At 47.5% G+C, this 21,318-nt stretch overlaps 1 protein-coding gene across 2 annotated transcripts; it reads right to left on the bottom strand.

Moving 5' to 3' along the window:
• Positions 1-428: 428 nt before the first annotated feature.
• Positions 429-20,603, bottom strand: NEMP1 (nuclear envelope integral membrane protein 1). Of its 2 annotated transcripts, none has more exons than XM_084760004.1 (9): positions 20,408-20,603; positions 10,690-10,811; positions 9,591-9,810; positions 7,994-8,066; positions 5,601-5,694; positions 5,075-5,189; positions 2,940-3,165; positions 1,699-1,872; positions 429-1,059 (listed from the first exon to the last, which is right to left on the bottom strand). In XM_084760004.1, the coding sequence occupies exons 1-9, from the start codon at positions 20,538-20,540 to the stop codon at positions 894-896; spliced, it is 1,323 nt and encodes a 440-aa protein (XP_084616130.1). In that variant the 5' UTR covers positions 20,541-20,603; the 3' UTR covers positions 429-893. The 2 variants fall into 2 exon arrangements, with proteins under 2 accessions (XP_084616130.1, XP_084616131.1); XM_084760005.1 differs by having other exon boundaries at positions 20,421-20,558.
• Positions 20,604-21,318: the final 715 nt, after the last annotated feature.

Here is a 21,318-nt window from a genome sequence, read left to right on the forward strand (position 1 = left end):
GACTCCGACCCAGGAAGGACAAGTAAAACAAAGCTGTTAGATGCAGAAGCAGCCTCAGTGTCAGCAAGAAGGGAGAGGACGGAGGAGGAGGAGGAGGAGAGGAAAATGAGCCAGATTCCCAACTGCACACACCCCACAGGGACGGGAACAGACCCTTCTGAGTGGGGAGTTGAGTGGTGAGAAATGGCCAGAGAAAAATGCCAGTGTTAAATATAATAAAAAGCTTAGGAATCAGAGCCCACAGAAGGCCAGCAAACATTTTTCTAAATGTAAGCAAACTCAAGAGCAGCTCCAGGGGTTCCATGGAGTGTCTATACCAATATATGGGGTCGGCACGGTTTATACTCCTGAGAACTTACTGCTTCTAGGACATGAATTTGTTGCATTAAAAAAATAATTTGTTTTAAAAAACAAGACAGGCAACAATCTAGTTTTTCTTCAATAGTTCAATCAAGGATTACTATAAGGATCCACTGAAACAGAAGTAGACGGGAGTAAAAATGGCTCAGACTTGTAGATTCTCTTTAGAAGAAGCAGCCTCCATCTGAACACAGTACTGCACTTAATACTTATTTTTTTAAGGGTCTGTCACAGTGACAAAGTCACCAGAATTCAGTGAACTTTCAGACAGGAGCCAGAATGTCGTGCTATCTGTGGCCAGCAAGTCTCTTCAGGAACAGCAAAGGAGACCAACAGCTCAGCTGTCAGAAGCAAGCTACCACAGCACTTGGAGACCACTGGAAGTGCTGCCAGGGGTAAGCCACTCGGCCCTCATTTCAGTGGGGAGCGCTCATCTCTCTGTGCGGTTCTAAAGCCTGGGAGAACCGCACAGCACTTACAACATGCGTCATCAAGGCATCATGTCAGTCTACACACAAGTAGCTGACTGCCATCTAAGTCCACAAGTAGTTGTGTGTGAGAGTGGCGTCCTCCAAGCCCTCCTCCTCTGAGGACAGCTCCTCGTCCTGGGCAATTATGCTCCCTAAGCCATATTCCTGCTCGTGAACAGAAACTTCATTTGGTGTGAGGTGAAAAGAACCTTCCACAAAGTCAGCAAATCTGCAAAAGAGAGGGGTGCTCATTAGAAAGTTGCCTGTCCTTCCCAAATGGCTTCCAAAGTAAGACCCGGCTGAAAGCTCAGCATGCTGCAGTCCTGTCCTGTGCCATGGCAGATATGCAGTGAAGCAAGAACGAGGCAGGAAACAGGAAGAGATCACAGATGGACATCCTGGGCACCCTCCTCCTGCCTGCCCATCACTACCCTGCCCTTTTTAGTTACGAAGTGCTAAGGTTCCCTGAGTCACCACATTCCTGATAAGAGAAGATTAAGGCATTACAGTGCTTTGCACTTGTGGCCCTATAAACTTTATATTATCATGATTCCAAATTGAAACTTCACATACTCTTTGGTACAACTACTCCCAACCAAAAAGGGGGGAGGGCAGACTCAGACTTCAAGGGCCACACTTAACACGTGGTGCTGAAGTCTTCACGAGTTAATGCCATTATCAAAACAAGGAGGCAGCCGCCTTGGGGAAACAGGAAAGATTCCTCCATGATGGCACAGATGACTTTCTCCTGACTACTACTAGGGAACAGTAATCAAAGGGCAATATATAACAGTTATCTACAAGTATGATCTCTGTCAGAACTCAGGAACTACCCATAAACACCCGGCTCATCAGGCCAACAGTTTACCTTTTGGGAGACTGAATTCGAGATATAGTCTTCCAGGCGGAGCACTCTGGACTGCTACAAAATTCTCGGAGTTCCTGTAAAGCCTTTTGCGTCTCCACCTCTCCTTGTATCCGATACTCTTCTTCTGTCAGGAGGCGAGGGGGGACAGGCATTTCTCTTGCCTTGCACATCCTTCTGCGCTCACCAAAATAACACCATGAGTCATTAATCAGCGTCCACATCCATCCTTATTCGACTTGTTTTGGGAGGCCAACCACACACCAGACAGACTAGACACTCAGCTGTCACCTCCACCTTCCTTCACACACACCAGACACACTAGACACTCAGCTGTCACCTCCACCTTCCTTCACACGCACCAGACACACTAGACACTCAGCCGTCACCTCCACCTTCCTTCACACGCACCAGACACACTAGACACTCAGCCGCCACCCCACCTTCCTTCACACGCACCAGACACACTAGACACTCAGCCGTCACCTCCACCTTCCTTCACACGCACCAGACACACTAGACACTCAGCTGTCACCTCCACCTTCCTTCACACGCACCAGACACACTAGACACTCAGCCGTCACCTCCACCTTCCTTCACACGCACCACACACACTAGACACTCAGCCGTCACCTCCACCTTCCTTCACACGCACCTTTCAGTACAGTGTGCTCCCAACTCACATGCCAAACTGTGAGTGAAGAACCAGAGCAGGCAAACTCACTTATTTTCCAATAAATGACAAAATATTTATTTTCCAATAAGTGGAAAAACAACGAAATGATGCTATAATGTTAGGGTTCATGAACCTAGTTTCGCAAACTGAAGGTACCATTTTGTCTGCAATGGGACAGCCACTGACAACCTCAGAATCCAGGACCATTTACTTTTGCAAGAATAACATGCTATAAATCTCATCTTAAAATAAGATTAAGATTTTTGGAAACATCTGATAGTTGGCATGAAATGACCTGAAACCTGAACCTGAGGGTTATAGTATAAACAAAACAAAACAACAATATAATTTGCACCACCTAGTGGTAACAGAACACAGGACATTTTACTGGATACTTTTAGAAAAAAAAAAGAAAAAAGTAATAAATATACTCAACTGAGAAAGGAGCAAGGGTAGAAACAGCACAGTGATTCCTCACAGAGGTTCCCAAGGAAAAGCTCTACATCCTTTTGCTGCAAAGAGCATCCCAATCTGACACGCAGACACAAGCTACACTGCCTTTAGTCACCTGTAGGTGGTGTACAGCCAATGCACAGGGTACTCCAGGTTCTTGGTGCACAGTGCAATGACAAGCAGAGCCAAGGCGACGTGTGGCATCTGAATGCTGGCGTACATGAGCCCCAGGCCCAGCAGCTGCAGCGTCCAGGTCAGCAGGTTGATACTCCGTTCATTCTCCAGGGGTCCATACTTGTAGCACAGTGCGAAACTCAGGAATCCAACAGTGAGGACGTAGCCTGTGAAGGGGCAGAAGTCATTCCTTTCAAGCCTGCGTGAAGAGCAAGCACACTCCTAGACGGATCTACTGAGCCTGCGTGAAGAGCAAGCACACTCCTAGACGGATCTACTGAGCCTGCATGAAGAGCAAGCACACTCCTAGACGGCGTCTACTGAGCCTGCGTGAAGAGCAAGCACACTCCTAGACGGATCTACTGAGCCTGCATGAAGAGCAAGCACACTCCTAGATGGCATCTACTGAGCCTGCATGAAGAGCAAGCACACTCCTAGACGGCGTCTACTGAGCCTGCATGAAGAGCAAGCACACTCCTAGACGGCGTCTACTGAGCCTGCGTGAAGAGCAAACACACTCCTAGACGGCGTCTACTGAGCCAGCGTGAAGAGCAAGCACACTCCTAGACGGATCTACTGAGCCTGCATGAAGAGCAAGCACACTCCTAGATGGCATCTACTGAGCCTGCGTGAAGAGCAAGCACACTCCTAGACGGCATCTACTGAGCCTGCGTGAAGAGCAAGCACACTCCTAGACGGCATCTACTGAGCCTGCGTGAAGAGCAAGCACACTCCTAGACGGCGTCTACTGAGCCTGCGTGAAGAGCAAGCACACTCCTAGACGGCATCTACTGAGCCGGGGAATCGGGCAAGAGCTGGACTCAATTGCTTACCTATTTTGAATTTTCAGGAAACAAATTTTATTCACTGTTCCTCACATGCTTATATGTATCACTCTTATCTTTTTTTATCACAAGTTTACTTAGTTCAAATAACAAAGGGGTTGGATACATGCTCACAATTTCTCAATACTCGTCCAGAGGACCCAAGTTCAGTTCCCAGCACCCACACTGGGCAATGCATGCAGTGATCTGACAGGACAGGACCAGCATTCAAGTGCGCACACATACACACATACATATAATTACTAACTAAATCTCTTGTTGTTGTTTTTGATTGGTTTGGCTTTTTTTTTTTTTTTTTTTTTTTTTTTTTTTTTGGAGATAGGGTTTATTTGCATAGGCCTGGCTGTCTCTGAAAACAGAAATCTACCTGCCTCTGCTTCCCAAGGGCTGGGGTTAAAGGCATGTACCACCACCAATCAAAACTAAATCTTTTTTAAAAGCTACATGTTGAACATTTCTAGTCTATTTTAATCCCCAAATATAAAAATCTACATTAATATTCTCAAATAATAATTGAGTTCCTATCAAGAAAAAAAAGGTTTTTTTTCTTACTATATACAAGACTCATTGCAGTTTTACTTTTTTGTTTTGTTTTGTTGTTTTGTTTTTTGAGGCAGGATTGCTCGATGTTACCCTGGCTGTCCTGCACTGGCTTTGTAGACCAGGCTGGCTTCAAACTCACAGAGATCTGCCTGCCTCTGCCTCCAGAGTGCTGGGATTAAAGGCGTGCGCCACCACTGCCTGGCGCGGTTTTACTTTTTAAGGTTCCCCTTCCTAACATGTTTAAATTAACATTAATAAAGCCAATTTAAGTTTTTAAGCTTTGCTTATTGTAGAGATAAATGTCAGCAAATTAAAGTTTCATCCTTATCAACAGCATCTGAGTTCAAAAGATAAGCCAGGCATGGTGTGGTGGCGCACGCCTTTAATCCCAGCGCTCGGGAAGCAGAGGAAGGTGGATTGCTGTGAGTTCCAGGTCAGCCTGGTCTACAAATCGAGTCCAGGACAGCCAAGGCTACACAGAGAGATGCTGTCTCGAAAAACCAAAAACCAAAAACCAAAAACAAAAGATGATGTTAAGGAGATAGTGGTATTAGAAATAAGTAGAAAATTATAATTTCTACAAGTTAATTAAATGATGTTAACTAGCGACTCCTTGTTAGCAGGCAACATCTTACAATCAAACATCTTATAGACACTCACAAGGGAAAGCCAGGCCAGCGATACTTACTCAGAAGATAATGCCAATAACACCTCCATATCTCTTGTAAATTCTTAAAAACTAGCTGTATGAGGTACAGAGAAAAAGACCAGCCTCCTACCAGGATGACATAAATGGGACTTCTCTAGACAAAGTAGAAATGAAAGCAAAAGTTACAAGGCTTTTGTAAAAGAAGCAAATGGGACATTATTTTCTTACAATTCAACCTACTCAAAATGCATAAAAACCTATCTCTTTAAAAAGATGTGCTTTATACCTACAAAGGTACAGCGGGCAGTGAGCACAGACAGATGAGATGCTAAGTAACAGAAAAGCCCAACTCTGCAATTAGAACACAGAGTGGCTCTCAGTCCCCACTGCGCACATGCTCTCAAGTAAAGAGCTCGTGTGTGGTCCAGCTTCCTGTCTTACCATGCAGGCGTCTTTCAGAATAAAAAACTAGGACGGCTGCAGGCTCATCAGCGTCAACACAAACGCACAGTGTTCTAAGACAGCCCAGCTCATCCTCAGCACTTCGGCGACTCTAACTACTCACCTTGGGCATGAATTTGGAGAGCATGAAGATGATGATCAACAGAGAGGCCACAATCCCCACGCTCATGCCAGTGGAGTAGTAGAAAACTTGACTCCTGCAGAGAAAACATCATGACTATGTAATATTATTGCAGGTCCTACAGAGTACTGATGGGGTCACAAGTGCCCTAGCTAGACAGCATCAAGTCAACAGGAGGAATCCGTGCAGTATTTAAAGCTACAGAAATGTGGGCGGATAAAGTGGCTGATAGATTATGAAGGTCAGTATCAACGAGGTCCTCTCAGGCTCACTCCTGGCTCCATTGCTCTTCAGATGTGCTGCACGTTGTAGACACAGAGGACAGAAAAATCAAGTTGGAGTTGGGTGGCCTTCATAGTGCCAGCAGGGGCTATGCAGGATGCTGGGTGGCAACTCTCAGCCGCACCCCACGTGCAGCAATACTGACTGCCCACACAAGACACCATAGGAGTGCACTGAAATCTGTTTTAGGAATAACCAACCACATTGAGACTGGATCTGATGCCCATTCCACAGGAGAGAATTCACATCTGGGGCTGCTGCCCTCATCAAAAGCTCATGGCTGAGGAGTTTGTGGACCGCAATGGGAGAGCTACTGCTCTCCTTCTGCTAACTGGATACAATGTGCCCATCAAAGGCTTTTTTGCAGTGGTCAGTGAGGCTGCAGATTCCTAACTGGTCAAAGCACCTAGCGTGGCTGGCCTTTGAATGTCCAGCCTTAAGTGGAGTAGCTGTACCAGCCCCTCCAAGGCTTAGGGAGCACCATGAAGAAAGGCTTCACAGAGTGCAAGAGCTAAGAGGAAGGGGAAGAGTGGTGAGAGCCGGACGCTAGGCACGACACGCTTGCTGCACTCTATTTTATATTTCAGGTTTCTGAGGCAGGGTCTATGTAGCCCTGGCTGTCCTGGAATTCCTATGTAGACCTGGATGGCCAGAAACTCAGAGAGACTCCCCTGCCTCTCATGAGCCACTGTGCCCCATAAAGAATTTGTACAGTTACTGGGCCACGGGAGAGGGAGACACGGTTTTCAGTGCTGCAGCCTGCGGCTGTAAACAAACCTTCACCTGTGCTTGTGGAACAGCCCTAAGGAAACTGTGACACACACACAAAACAACCCACGGAGTCCATTCTGTAGTTGTGTTGGCCAGCTCCTCCTGGAGGGTGGCTGATACACCTGGTGAGCAGCCCCAGCCTGGAGAAACTAGACTTGCCCTTTCCCACAGGCTTCTATTGTACATGGTCTCCTGGTTAGAGGCGGGACTCTGTGCCCACTTCCCCTTCTCCATGATGGGAATTGACTGGTTTGAGTAGTGTGGGACTTGTTGACATGGCCAGAGTCTGTGTTCATCTGTGTAGTGTCTGGGAGTCATCCACCACCTCTTCTACACAGATCCCGGAGCCGTGAGGGGAGGGAGGTCTTATACAGACAGCCCAAGGTGGACAAGTAGTACAAAGCCTCACTCTCGGGTGAGGGTCTCTGAAGCGGCTGAGTGAGGCACTGATCAATGGGAGAGCGTTCTATCACTAGGAGTCACTTTACTGCCATGTTCTTTTAGCAGAATAACTGCAGAAGCTTTTCCCGTAAGACCCAGGGCTGATCTAGTCTCAGGTTCCTGCGGCTTCAGCAGGACCAGGTCAGAGCTTCCTCTCAGAGTGGCCTCTATACTAGCGCACGTCAAGCTCTCCTATCCTAGCTGGTTTCTAAAAGAAGGAAATGGACAAGTACCTGGTGCTTGTCCCTTGTATCTAAACAGCATGGAACTCACCAGCGTAACACTTGGCACCAATTTCATTGTGTAAATTTAACTGTAACATTACTTCTAAGCTGACAGTCATCTTTACAGTCCTAGGTAACTCTCTTAAACTAATGATAGAGCTACCTAATAAAAGGTACATTAATTAACAATCATATTCAAATCAGGGGGAAATTTTTATTTTTAAAATATCCAAGCAGGGCCAGAGATGGGGCTAAGCTGTCTCTACTGCCTGTTGCTCTTCTGGAGGACCTCAGCTCTGTCCCAAGCATCCATGTTGGACACTCACAACTGACTAGAACTCTAGGTCCAGGGAATCCAATGCCCCTTTCTGGCCTCTGCAGGCACCAACAGATACACATTTTTTACAAAAAGAAACTGCTGGCTATGTTGGTGCACACCTTTAATCGATCACTTGGGAGTCAAAGGCAGGTGGAGTTTGTCTATATAATTGAGTTCTAGGCCAGCCAGCACTACATAGTGAGATTCTGTCTTAAACAAACAAAATAAATGTAAACAAAATAAAAAAGTCTTTAAAATATCCAAGCATAGATCCTATGAGAGAATAGCAGTACTTATCATAATTCTTATGGTAAGAGTTTTATCAAGTTCACACCTACCTGCTCAACAAGTCTCCACAAAAAAAGAGCGTAAGTCCAAGGAGGAAAACAAGGAAGAGTTTGGGGTCAAATCCTGAAACAAATAAAATGTTTGCTTAACAGAAGACTCAGTTAAAGGTATTATAAAAGGAGACATTGGTAGTCCTGGTCAACTCAAACAAAGCAAATGGCCCAACTAAATGGCAGTATGCACACCACCCAGATCCTGGGCATCCTTCCAGAGGCGAGACATAACCAGGTTTCTATCTATTCTGTACTCTCCTGAAGATTTTACTCCAACTTTGCCTTCCTCTAAGGATTAGGGGGAAAGTGATCACTTCATACACTTGCTCAAAAGGGGTCCCTGTATTTGGGTTTCAGGGAACTTGAGAGATAGACCTGGAACTTTGGATGTGTCCTTAGGCACTCTACCTAGAGTTTTTCTTACCCAACCACATCTCCTACTTTGCTCACTACACAGCACTGTGCTTAAAAAGTCTGCTTGTCAAACATATCTCACTCAGGACCTGGAGGCCCAAGCAGACCCCTTGGTGGCACACCAGAGCATCCCATGGCTTTTACATTCAAAAGCGGGAGTCTAAGGAAAGCCTAGGAACAGTCAGGAGATGGCAGGATGAGTAAATACAGAAGGAACACTCAAAGGCGGGCCAACCTCACATAGCCACCTGTCCACGGACTGTCAGACAACAGGAAGGGGCATAACATGTCTGTAGCAAAACCTACATCATGAACCCTGAGGAGTAACCAAGGAGAAACCGAGTCAGGATTTGAGGGAGTGTACCTCCTCTACCAACATGCTCTCAGATGCCAACAGGAGAAAAAACTTCTCCCAGGTCCAGTAAATAAACAGTAAACTGTGGGTCTTCACCTTTCATTATGATCCCACAAGTATTTCTGTTGTGAGTTCCTAAGTTTATTGTTTAGTGTTCCTGTCCTCAAACATAGGCCTGAACAGAGCAGCACAACTAACTACCTCTGTCAGGAAGTCTCCAGAACCGGGTGGAGAGATAGCTCAGAGGTTAAGAGCACTGGCTCCTCTTCCAGAGGTCCTGAGTTCAATTCCCAGCAACCACATGGTGGCTCACAACCATCTGTAATGGAATCTGATACTTTCTTCTGTCATGTAGGTGTACATGCAAATAGAGCACTCATTTAGTCTGGAGCAGTGGAGTACCAGGTGGATCTCTGTGAGTTCGAGGCTAGCCTGGTCTACAAAGCAAGTCCACAATAGCTAAGGCTACACAGAGAAACCTTGTCTCTAAAAACTAAAAGAAGAAAGGAGGAAGAGGAAGAGGAAGAAGAGGAGGAGGAGGAGGAGGAGGAGGAGCGGCTGACTGACTTCAGTAGTACTGACCATTGTGACTTAGGGCCTGCCCACCTCTGGGCAACGAGTTACTGAGGGAGACTTTTAACTCTAGGCCTTAAAAGTCTTATGTGGGGTGGAGTCTCCCTAAGTTGTCAAGAACCACAGTATAGTCAAGATTGTAATAAAAACAGAATGAGCTGTCCTGGGCTGACCTCTGTCTCAGTGATTACACCCTCCACAGCTCTGTCCCATCGCACTATAGAATTCACCAGAAAATCAGGTGAGACTTACTCCGCGTCACAATGACACTGTATCTGGTGTCCTTCTCTATAATCTCAACTTTGAGGCAGGTCTTTGTGCTGTACAGACCCACGTTAACATAGGTGTCATTCAACTTCTCTTTTAAAAAGGAAGAAAAAAAGTTCCAGATACTAAACTGCTCTAGCTCCTTCAGCTTCTCCTCACTGTCCACCTGGGTGACTCGGACCAATTTGGAACTATTTACCCGGACCTGTAACACAAATGAGATTAGGATGAAACAGTGAGAAACTTTCGTAACATAACTTTTAGAAACCTTTAAACAGCTCATGAGCCATGTGCCTGTTTCCCTCAGGGCTAACCAGAAACACACAGCTGCCGCAGCAAAACATGATTTGGCAAATGATGCTGCTGCGATAGAGAGGCGGCTGCCACAGTCTCTTGTTAACACGGTCTGAGTCTGCTATTAAGCCAGAAAGCGGGGAAGGAGTTCCCAAGCACAAAGAGTTATCAACACAGCTATTTACGATCATACAAAGCAAGGACCTGGGATATTAAGAAAATTGCTAGTCATAAACAGCCCAGAAAACTGAAAATGTTTCCCATAACGACAGGCTGAGAAGTTCAACGCATTGTCACAAATCACTGATTATGGATAAACGTTGGTTATAATGTGCCCCAGATACAGCATGAATTTTGTATCAGAAAATAAAAAAGGAATTTTTAAAAGCCCCAAGCCCAGCTCTCTTGTTGACGTGAACAGCAAACACCCTTATCAGTGTCCATGTTTACAGCAGCATCTTCAAAAGGCTCATTTTGTTCAGTCACCATCGCAGCCACAGACTCTTGCTTGCTGGGTGACTTAATAGTGTTATGAAGTAAAAGGGCCCAAAGTCACTCTCCCCACAGAGACCTCTCTCAGAATCAAAACAGTGAAAGGGGCGCACAAGGCAAGAGTCTACGTGCAGACAGGCACACCAGATTCCAACCCAAACAAGGCACAAGGCACAAGGCACAAAAGAGGCATGAGCGTGCAGACTGCAGGAGAGAGGACGGAAGCTCACCTCAGGACCATAGTGCACTAAGCTGGTAAAGGGAGCTGAGAGGCCCTGGGTGAGGGGCATCCAATTACCTGTATCCGTGTCCATATGTCATGCCACTTGGGGATAAGCACATTTTTATAACAGAATTGTTGACTGGAATTCATATCAACTTGGGACTCCTGAAGCATGACCACATTTACATTAATTCCAGCTTTATGCAAAAAGAAAAGGAAACAAGAATTAAGTATAACATAACAGAGCATGCTCATAACTCATTTATAGAATGAATTAAACTGACCCCTTTGTTAAACCTGGGCTTACAATATAAAAAAACAAAAACCTGAAACGAGAAACAAAATAAAGCAGTTTATCTCTGTCCAATTTGCATGTGCACACACTTGCTCACATGTGCTTGTGTAGGACTGACTATGGGACATCAAACATACTGCACATGTGCTCTCTCACTGAGTCACATCTTCACCCTTAACTGTCTGTTACAGATGGTTTCATTACATTAACACAGAATAATAAAAGCTACTCTTTTTTATGTGTATGTATGTTTTGCCCATGTGTGTCTTCTCACTATGTGAATGCAGTGCTCACAGAGGCCAGAGGGGGATGTCGGATCCCCTACAACTGGAGTTACAGTTGTGAGACCCCGTGTGCACGCTGGGAACTAAACCTGGTTCCTTTGCAAGACCAGCCAGTACTCTTGACTGCTGAGCCATCTCTCCAGCCCTGTAATAAACACCTTTCTGAACACCGAGTCTGCTGTCTGCTTCTCTCAACCCACTTAACAACGCCGTGTGGTAGGCATCTCATCATCTGTTCTACACACAAGGAAGCTGACGCCTAAGGCAAATTCATTCCCACAGTCACACAGCTAGTAAACAGTCCGTGATCCTCATACCCAAGGCCAACTTCCACCATAACCATCCTCTTCCTGCCTTACAACAGGGTAACTAAAGTCAGCTAACATAACCCCCTGGTTGGTTTTTCCCACCCCTTTTCTGACTAGGGAGCACAGAACTGGGAGGGTTTGCTGGGGTTTCTCAAGAGCCCCCTGAGTGGGACTAGAGGACTGCAAGGCTGCTGTGTTGCGCCCGCTGTTTTATCAGCCAATGATTATCCATCACCGCTCTGACGCAAACTAGGAGACTGTCTCACTCTGTATTCATTCTTAGTCATTCAGAACTGGGAAGGCCACTCTGCCACGCCTTCCCATGCAGCCTGCATTCTATGACACAAACATTTAAGTAACTTTTTTCTTTGTGGTATTAGAAACTAAACCCAGAACCTCTACTCTATTTCTTCATTGAATCTCTGTATTATGCAGAAAATTTTAAAATATTTTGTTTTTACATTTTTTTGTGGGAGTGAGGGGGATGTGGGTATACATCAGAGAACAACCTGATGCTTTCCTTCCACCATGCCGGCCCCTGGTCTATACTCTGGTCATGTTTGACAGCGAGAACCCTTACCATCTAAGCTATTTTCAAAACCCTGCGCAGAACACTCACTGAACAGCCATAAGTAAAAAGGTAATTATCAGTGGTTTCTAGTGTAAGGTAAATAGATTTAAATTTTTAAAAAGATCCTCAACCAAATCCAAGTCAAAAATTATCCATACAAAAAGCAATTAATGAGCTGGGTGGTAGCACATACCTTTAATCCCAGCACTTGGGAGGCAGAGGCAGGTGGATCGCTGTGAGTTCAAAGCCAGCCTGGTCTAACAAAGTGAGTCCAGGACAGCCAAGGCTACACAGAGAAACCTTGTCTCAAAAAAAAAACAACAACAAAAAAAAAGTGATGAGATCTGGTGCCCTCTTCTGTCGAGCAGGCATACATGCAAGCAGGATGATATATGCATGGTTAAGTAAATGAATCTTCAAAACAACAAAGAAATGAAATATATATATATATATATATATATATATTTTTTTTTTTTTTTTTTTTTTTGGAGGGGGCATTGGAGACAGGGTTTCTTGTGAGGACTTGGCTGTCCTGGAACTCTCTTGATAGACCAGGCTGGCCTCAAATTCACAGAGATCTGTGTACACACACACACACACACACACACACACACACACACACCACTCATGCTGAGCACAGTGGTGCACCATTTGTCATCCCAGCTATTGAGAAACCAAGAAAGGAAGCTTATCACAGGCCCAGGACAACCTATGCTACACAGTGAGTTTAAAGCCAGCTTGAGCTATACAGTAAACCCTATCTCATAAAGTGAAAACAAATGGACTAAGTTTATGTAAAACTTGAAAATAATGTATTTATGGAGCTGGGCGTAGTGGCACACACCTTTAATCCCAGCACTCGGGAGGCAGAGGCAGGCTCATCACTGTGAATTCGAGGCCAGCTGGTCTACGAAGAGAGTCCAGGACAGCCAGGGTGACACAGAGAAATCCTGTCTCGAAAAACCAAAATGTATTTAGGGATTTACTGAGGATGGGTTGGTATGGTAAAGTACACCTATAATTCCAGCACTCAGGAAACAGAGGCAGGAATCATTGCAAAGCTGTATTCTTCCTCCAAATAAAGTAGAAGCTCAAAAATACTTTTAAAATTTTTTACGTTTTTTAAAGAGCTCCACAGTTAACATCCTTTAAAATCTAGATTTTAGCTGGGTGTGGTGGCACACGCCTTTAATTCCAGCATTTGGGAGGCAGAGGCAGGTGGATCTCTGAGTTCGAAGCCAGCCTGGTCTACAGAGTAAGATCCAGGACAGCCAAGGCTACACAGAGAAACCTTGTCTCAAAAAACAAAAAAACAAAAACAAAAACAAATCTAAAACAAAACAAATAAAACCTAGATTTTTTTAAGTCAGGCGATAGTGGTACACACTTTAATCTCAGCACTCAGGAGGCAGAGGCAGGTGGATCTCTGTGAGTTCAAAGCCAGCCTAGTCTACAAAGAATTCCAAGATATCCAGGGCTATACAGAGAAGCCCTGTCTTGAAGAAGAAAAAAAGTGGAGCAAATATTCAGGAAAACACTTTCTTCTCAGAATTTAGTGTATCACAACTTGCTCATTAAATCAACCTACAGACACACTAAAGCTAGTAGCTAGGGCCTAGAGGTGTACCCAAGCAAGGCTGGCCTTTAGCTCTCACATGATGCGGCAGACAGGAAACCAACTCCATTTCCCCCAGCACTAGACAGCAAACCCAGAGCTTTGCACTGCTGCGGCACCCATTGTACCATTTGGACTCTACCCTTAGATTTGTTCTACATTGTGTCTGTGTGTCAGTGTGTGCACGCTCTGGCTTCAGAGGAGCTGGAGTTACAGCCCCTGATGTGTGTGCTGGGAATCAAACTCTAGTCCTCTCCAAGAGCAAATTGCTGAGCAATCCCCCCCCCCCCCGCGCCGCCTTCTAATTCTTAAATACCCTCTGTTCCTTTCTGTCAAGAAGTAATCCAGTTCAAAATCAGAAGCCTCTGTAACAACTAGCATCTTTCTAAGATTACACATTTTTACATCTAGTGTTAGATGTATCCTTGCAAGAATGTGCCAGTGTCGCAGTGTCACGTGTGTGTGTGTGTGTGTGTGTGTGTGTGTGCGCGCGCGTGCGCAAACAGGTGCTACAGCATGTGTGGGGAAGTCAGAGAACAACTGATAAGAATTGGTTCTCTCCTTCTACCATGCAAGTCCCAGGCCTGGCACCTTATCCCCTGAGCCATTTGGCTGGCCCCCAACTGCCATCTTTCCAGGCTCCAATAGATTATCCCAAATCTATGGCCATAGAGATGGTCCCAGTTAAACTTGGCGACTCGCTGGGTTTAAACAAGACACAAATGGGGAAAGTGATATGCAGTTCGGAGCATGGGCTGCGGGGTGGAGGATGAGCTGAGCAGGGCTGAGCAGGGCTGAGGGTGGAGGATGAGCTGAGCAGGGCTGAGGGGTGGAGGATGGGCTGAGCAGGGCTGAGCAGGGCTGAGGGTGGAGGATGAGCTGAGCAGGGCTGAGGGGTGGAGGATGGGCTGAGCAGGGCTGAGGGGTGGAGGATGGGCTGAGCAGAGCTGAGGGGTGGAGGATGGGCTGAGCAGGGCTGAGGGGTGGAGGATGGGCTGAGCAGGGCTGAGGGGTGGAGGATGGGCTGAGCAGGGCTGAGCAGGGCTGAGGGGTGGAGGATGGGCTGAGCAGGGCTGAGCAGGGCTGAGGGGTGGAGGATGGGCTGAGCAGGGCTGAGGGGTGGAGGATGGGCTGAGCAGGGCTGAGGGGTGGAGGATGGGCTGAGCAGGGCTGAGGGGTGGAGGATGGGCTGAGCAGGGCTGAGGGGTGGAGGATGGGCTGAGCAGGGCTGAGGGGTGGAGGATGGGCTGAACAGGACTGAGGGGTGGAGGATGGGCTGAGCAGGGCTGAGGGGTGGAGGATGGGCTGAGCAGGGCTGAGCAGGGCTGAGGGGTGGAGGATGGGCTGAGCAGGGCTGAGCAGGGCTGAGGGGTGGAGGATGGGCTGAGCAGGGCTGAGGGGTGGAGGATGGGCTGAGCAGGGCTGAGGGGTGGAGGATGGGCTGAGCAGGGCTGAGGGGTGGAGGATGGGCTGAGCAGGACTGAGGGGTGGAGGATGGGCTGAGCAGGGCTGAGGGGTGGAGGATGGGCTGAGCAGGGCTGAGGGGTGGAGGATGGGCTGAGCAGGGCTGAGGGGTGGAGGATGGGCTGAGCAGGGCTGAGGGGTGGAGGATGGGCTGAGCAGGGCTGAGGGGTGGAGGATGGGCTGAGCAGGGCTGAGGGGTGGAGGATGGGCTGAGCAGGGCTGAGGGGTGGAGGATGGGCTGAACAGGACTGAGGGGTGGAGGATGGGCTGAGCAGGGCTGAGGGGTGGAGGATGGGCTGAGCAGGGCTGAGCAGGGCTGAGGGGTGGAGGATGGGCTGAGCAGGGCTGAGGGTGGAGGATGGGCTGAGCAGGGCTGAGCAGGGCTGAGGGGTGGAGGATGGGCTGAGCAGGGCTGAGGGGTGGAGGATGGGCTGAGCAGGGCTGAGGGGTGGAGGATGGGCTGAGCAGGGCTGAGGGGTGGAGGATGGGCTGAGCAGGACTGAGGGGTGGAGGATGGGCTGAGCAGGGCTGAGGGGTGGAGGATGGGCTGAGCAGGGCTGAGGGGTGGAGGATGGGCTGAGCAGGGCTGAGGGGTGGAGGATGGGCTGAGCAGGGCTGAGGGGTGGAGGATGGGCTGAGCAGGGCTGAGGGGTGGAGGATGGGCTGAGCAGGGCTGAGCAGGGCTGAGGGGTGGAGGATGGGCTGAGCAGGGCTGAGGGGTGGAGGATGGGCTGAGCAGGGCTGAGGGGTGGAGGATGGGCTGAGCAGGACTGAGGGGTGGAGGATGGGCTGAGCAGGGCTGAGGGGTGGAGGATGGGCTGAGCAGGGCTGAGGGGTGGAGGATGGGCTGAGCAGGGCTGAGGGGTGGAGGATGGTTATCAGAACAGACTATGCACATATATGAATCTGTCAAACAACAAATTTAATTAAAGCATTTTAAAACTTAGCATCTTTAATCAGCAGGTTTAGAAAAGGATTATTAAATTACATGCTGAGACAGATGACTATTTGAAAAATAAAATCCATCCAGATCCTCACCTCACATCAAACAAACACCAATACAAATTATAAATTAAAGAGTCAGGGCGACCTAGCAAGACCTGTTTTAAAAAACAACAACAACAACAAAGTCTAGAGCTGTAGTTCGGTGGTAGAGCACTAAATGCTACATGCTTGAAGACCTAGGCTCAATTCCCAGCTCAGCTAATAATAATGATAATTAGTAAATAAAAGTGTATCTAAAATTTATCCTCAAAAAAAAATCAACTCACCTTTACAGGTGTTTCTTTATCTTATTATTGTGTGTCCACATATGATAGGATGTGAGTGTGTGCGTGCTCACGTGCACATCTTCAGGGAGTTATTTATCTCTTCCAATTATAGATTTCATGGACCAAACTCAGGTCACTAGATTTGTGTGGTGATTTCTGTTTACCCTCAGAACCATCTCACTGGCCTAGAAATCTCTTAAATATAAATCCAAATACTGAAACCAAATGACCACATATAAAATATGGAACTTTCTTTTATACAGGGGGTAGGCTGGAAAGATGGCTCAGTGGCTAGGAGCACTGGCTGCTCTTTCTTAGGCAGGATCCAGGTTCATTCCCAACACCTCTATCCATCTGTAACTCCAGGTCCAGGGATCTGATGCCCTCTGCTGACTGTTGCAGGCTCCAAGCACATGTGTAGCAAAAATACTTACATGCAGACAAAACACTAACACATAAAATAAATCCAATAAAATAAGGGAAAAATAAGCTCTAAATTTTACTTTGTGATTATATAAAAGTCCTTATAAATAACAATCCAAGTACTGGGGATGTGGCTTGGTAGACCTCATGCGTGGTGGGTGTAAAGTCCTAGATTTGATTTCTAGCACCACGAAAAATAATTTTTTTTACAAATTTGTAACTAGGTATGGTGCATGCAGATGCACATGCTTCTAATCCCAGCACATGGAAGGATGGAAGGTAGGGGTTGAAGGATTAAGAATTGAAAGTCAGGTGCAAGGCATCGTGGCACATGCTTTTAATCCCAGCATTCAGGGAGGCAGAGGCAGGAGGATCACTGTGAGTTCAAGGCCAGCCTGGTCTACCAAAGTGTGTCCAGGACAGCCAGGGGGAAAAAAAAAAAAAAAAGAATTGGAAGTCAAGCAGGCATAGCAGTACACACCTAACATCCCTGCACACTGAGAGACAGAGGCCAGCCTGCTCTACAAAGTGAGTCCAGGACAGGACAGCCAAAGCTACACAAGAAACCCTCTGGGGAATGGGGGGGAGGAAGGAATAAAAGAATTTTAAGTCACTCTCTGACACAAAAGGGCCAACCTGGGCTACAAAAGTGTGGCTCAAAAATTAAATAATACAGTAGGCCATAAACAAAGGACATACGCACCATCAAAGTTTAAAGTCTGGAGCTGGGGAGATGGCTCCAGTATGTAACGTATCTGCTTTGTAAACACATGGACCTGGGTTCAGGGGCCAAGCACCCACAGAAAAGCCAGGCACAGTGGCATGCACCTATAACCCCAATGCAGACAGGACCCAGGGAGACAGCAGTCCAGCCAAATTTCTAAGTCCAGGCCCACTAGGCGAACCTGTCTCAAAAACAGGGTAGCACATGACCCCTCCTGAATGTGCTCAATCACAAGAACACACACACACACACACACACACACACACACACACACACACACACACGTTGGAGGATAGTCTAATGTACTTTGATGCTAATTACTGCTTGCTGTCTCTATGATCTACCTTTTGATTAATAAAAAGCCATCCCACCTGGGCAGGGCAGAGGAGATAGAGGTGTGGCTAAGGTTCCCAGGTTGGGGGGGGGGGGGATCCTGGGAAGAAAAAGAAGAGAGATCCTTCCCCTTCCCCCCCAGGAGAGGTCCCGAGAAGAGAGGAGAGATTGAGCTGCTATGGGTTAGGTAGAAGAAAAGCACATGGCCAACATGGATGGAGGATAACATTTGCAAGTATTTGGGATTATGGATGGGAGGTAGCTTGGCAGAAGTTATTAGAAGCAGATGGCACAGGAGTGGGGCACACCTGACCCACTATGGGAGGTAGTTTAGAGGATTAATGTCTGCCCTGCCCCAGGTTAACTAAGGCTATTTTAAAATATAACAAGCGTCAGTGTCTTAATTGATTGCTAGCTGGGCATATTGATAATGCTAATAAATAATAATTAAAAAACAGTACACATGCGCATGTGCAATAAACTCCAAGGGTTTTGCCTACTTCAAACCTAACTGCAGTAATACTTGCTAAATAGTCTAAAACACTTAGAATTAAACGTTTCCAAAACTTCCAGCAACAAGAAATCAATATGTGAGAAAAACTGCATTCTACTGGTTGAGTGCCTGACTTTTACAATGCTACAAGACTGCTCTTTATTGCTGACACCCACAGTCAGGCTGTCACTCCCTGGGCTGTCCCTAGAGATAAGCTTTCTCCAAATTAGAAGGCCCCTGAGCTTCCCCTCCTAGAACAAACTTTAGAGCCTGGTGGTGATGCTTGTCACCTCAGCATTCTGGAGTTTGAGGCAGGAGGATTTTGAGTTCCAGAGTTACATGGTGAGTTCCAAAACAGCCTGAGCAACATGACAAGACCCCGTCTCAATAAAATAAGGGAAGCAAGCAAAGAGAAGAGTTTGCTATAAATTTTTCTTTCTTTATTTTTTTAAGATTTATTTATTAAGCCGGGTGTGGTGGCTGTAACCCCAGGACTCAGGAGGCAGAGGCAGGCACATCACTATGAGTTCAAGGCCAATCTGTCTACAAAGTGAGTCCAGGACAGCCAAGTCTACACAGAGAAACCCTGTGTTGAAAAACCAAAACAACAAAAAAAGATTATTTATTCTGTGTTCTGCCTGCTTGTATGCCTTAAGGCCAGAAGAGAGCACCAGATCACATTATAGATGGTTGTGAGCCACCATGTGGGTACTGGGAGTTGAACTCAAGACCTTCGAAAGAACAGCCAGTGCTCTTGACCTCTGAGCCATTTCTCCAGCTTTGTAAGTTTCTTTTTTATTTATGTATTTTGCTGTGTGTTTGTTTTGAATCAAGGTCTCACTATGTAGCTCTGGCTGTCCTGGAACTCACTATGTAGATCAGGCTGGCCTCACACTCAGAGATCCACCTGCCTTGGTCTCTGGAGATCTGGGACTAGCCCTGTGCCATTATGCACAGCTTTTTGTTTTAGGTTTCAATCCCCAATGCCCTGTAAATGAAACTTCAAAGAAAGGGACTTCTGACTGCACTTAGTGTTCTCTATTTCCTCACAGCTCAAGGCCCCATTTAAAAGTTTATTCAGGTAACAGTCCTTCCAAATGCTTCCTAGGCCTCTACACCCTGCATCTGGGAAAGAATCTTTGCTGGACACCTACTCCTCTGTCAAAAAAAAGTTTTCAGTCCCTTTGGAACAATGTACCCTCTTAAGGCACACGTGAGGGCATGTGACAGGCAGTTTGAGCGTGTAGCTCGATGCATGACTGCTGACTGACTGTCTTTATTCTCTGGGGTTGCTACTCCCTCCAGTGGGCGTTTGCAATCATCGCTTTTTCTGCTGTCCACTGTTTAACAAGGCGATTTTTTTAAAAATCGGTTTCTTATAAATGTTTTCATTTTTCCGGACTAGAGCACAAAATCATCTTTTTTTTTTTAACCCAGTCCAGCAGCGAGTATAAAATGAATGTGCATGAAAGAGTGAGCAAACTTAGGGAAGATGTGCTCAAAGCTCATGACCCTTCTCTCTTTTCTGGGCAATTGGACTGTAATTGATTCCGGGGGGGGGGGGGGCGGGGGTCTTAACAAGAGGGCGTGGTGGCACACTTCTTTAATCCCAGCACTCAGGAGGCAGGGGCAGTCGGATCTCTGCGAGTTCAAGGCAGCCTGGCCTACGCAGAGAAACCCCGACTTGAAAAACCATTCAGGTGAACTCTACTCGACTCTATCCAGTGTGTTTTTAGTGAACCGAATGAGTGGGGCGTTTACTTTCTCGTGACATTATCTCAGGACGAAACGGTCCCCAGACCGCCTCCGTTCTAACCCACTCTCCAGGGACCCAGCAGCACCTCGCACCCGCTACAGGGTGTCCCACCCAGGCCAGGCCTCGGACGAGCAGCCCCAGGACGCTCCCCGCAGCGTCTCCTTCGGCACCCCGCGCCGCACCGGGGTAACGGGCCGCACCCTAGGGATGAACCCACTTTCCACCCGCTCCCGGGCAGCTGCGGCCCGAATGGTACCTGAGTCGCATACCACGCATCCGGACATGACCAAGAGCAGCCACGCGGCGGCGCCGCCACCGCCCCCGGCCCCCATGCGCCAGGGCCCGGGACCAACCGCCGACCGCGGCGCCACTTTGATTCCTCCCGCCATGGTAGCTTTACGCGGCCGCCGCCTCCTCCTCGCGAGCCCCTCCTCAGCAACTGTCCCGGAACGGCAGCGCCAGCAGCCAATCAGCGGCGAGCCCCGCCCTCGCGCTGATAGGGCAGGCGGGGCTTCGCGCGCCCCGCCCTCCCGCGCCCCTAGGAGCCACGCCTCTTAACGACCGCAGCCCTGGCGACGGCAACAGGAAGATCCCACCCTTTGCCCAACCGGCTTCCGCCCCCCGGTTTATTTACAAGTGAGACTGATGGTAGGGCTACCCAATAGGAAGTCAGAATGGGCGCGGCCTCCATCGAAGCTGTCTGGAGTGCCTTTTGGATTTTCTTTCCTTTTTACCTTGGTCGTCTTAATTACTGGCAGGCCAGCGGAAACTCTTTACGAGTAAGGTTCTGACGTGACGGGTTTTTTTGTTTGTTTGTTTTTTAAGATTAAAAAAAAAAAACAAAGTCTCCAAAGTTCTGAAAGATTTCAGCGTAAGTGCAGGGATATTGTGCGTTGTCAAGGTTTTGGAGGCATAAACGTTTTTAAAAAGTGATCGTAGACGGTGTCTCACGCCTTTAATCCCAGTACTCAGAAGCCCGAGGCAGATGGATCTACGAGAGTTCGAGGCCAGCCACGGCTACACAGAGAAACCCTGGAGGTGGGGACGGGGTAGTAGAAACTGGAGGATGTACCTGGACTTTTGCACAAGGCCCCGGTTTTAATCACCACCTCCACAGAAATACAACGCAAGTCCCGGGGATTTGGGGGTTTGGACTGAAACAGGTGA

Source organism: Acomys minous, assembly GCF_964271855.1.
Source record: "Acomys minous genome assembly, chromosome: 15".
Lineage (NCBI taxonomy): Eukaryota > Metazoa > Chordata > Mammalia > Rodentia > Muridae > Acomys > Acomys minous.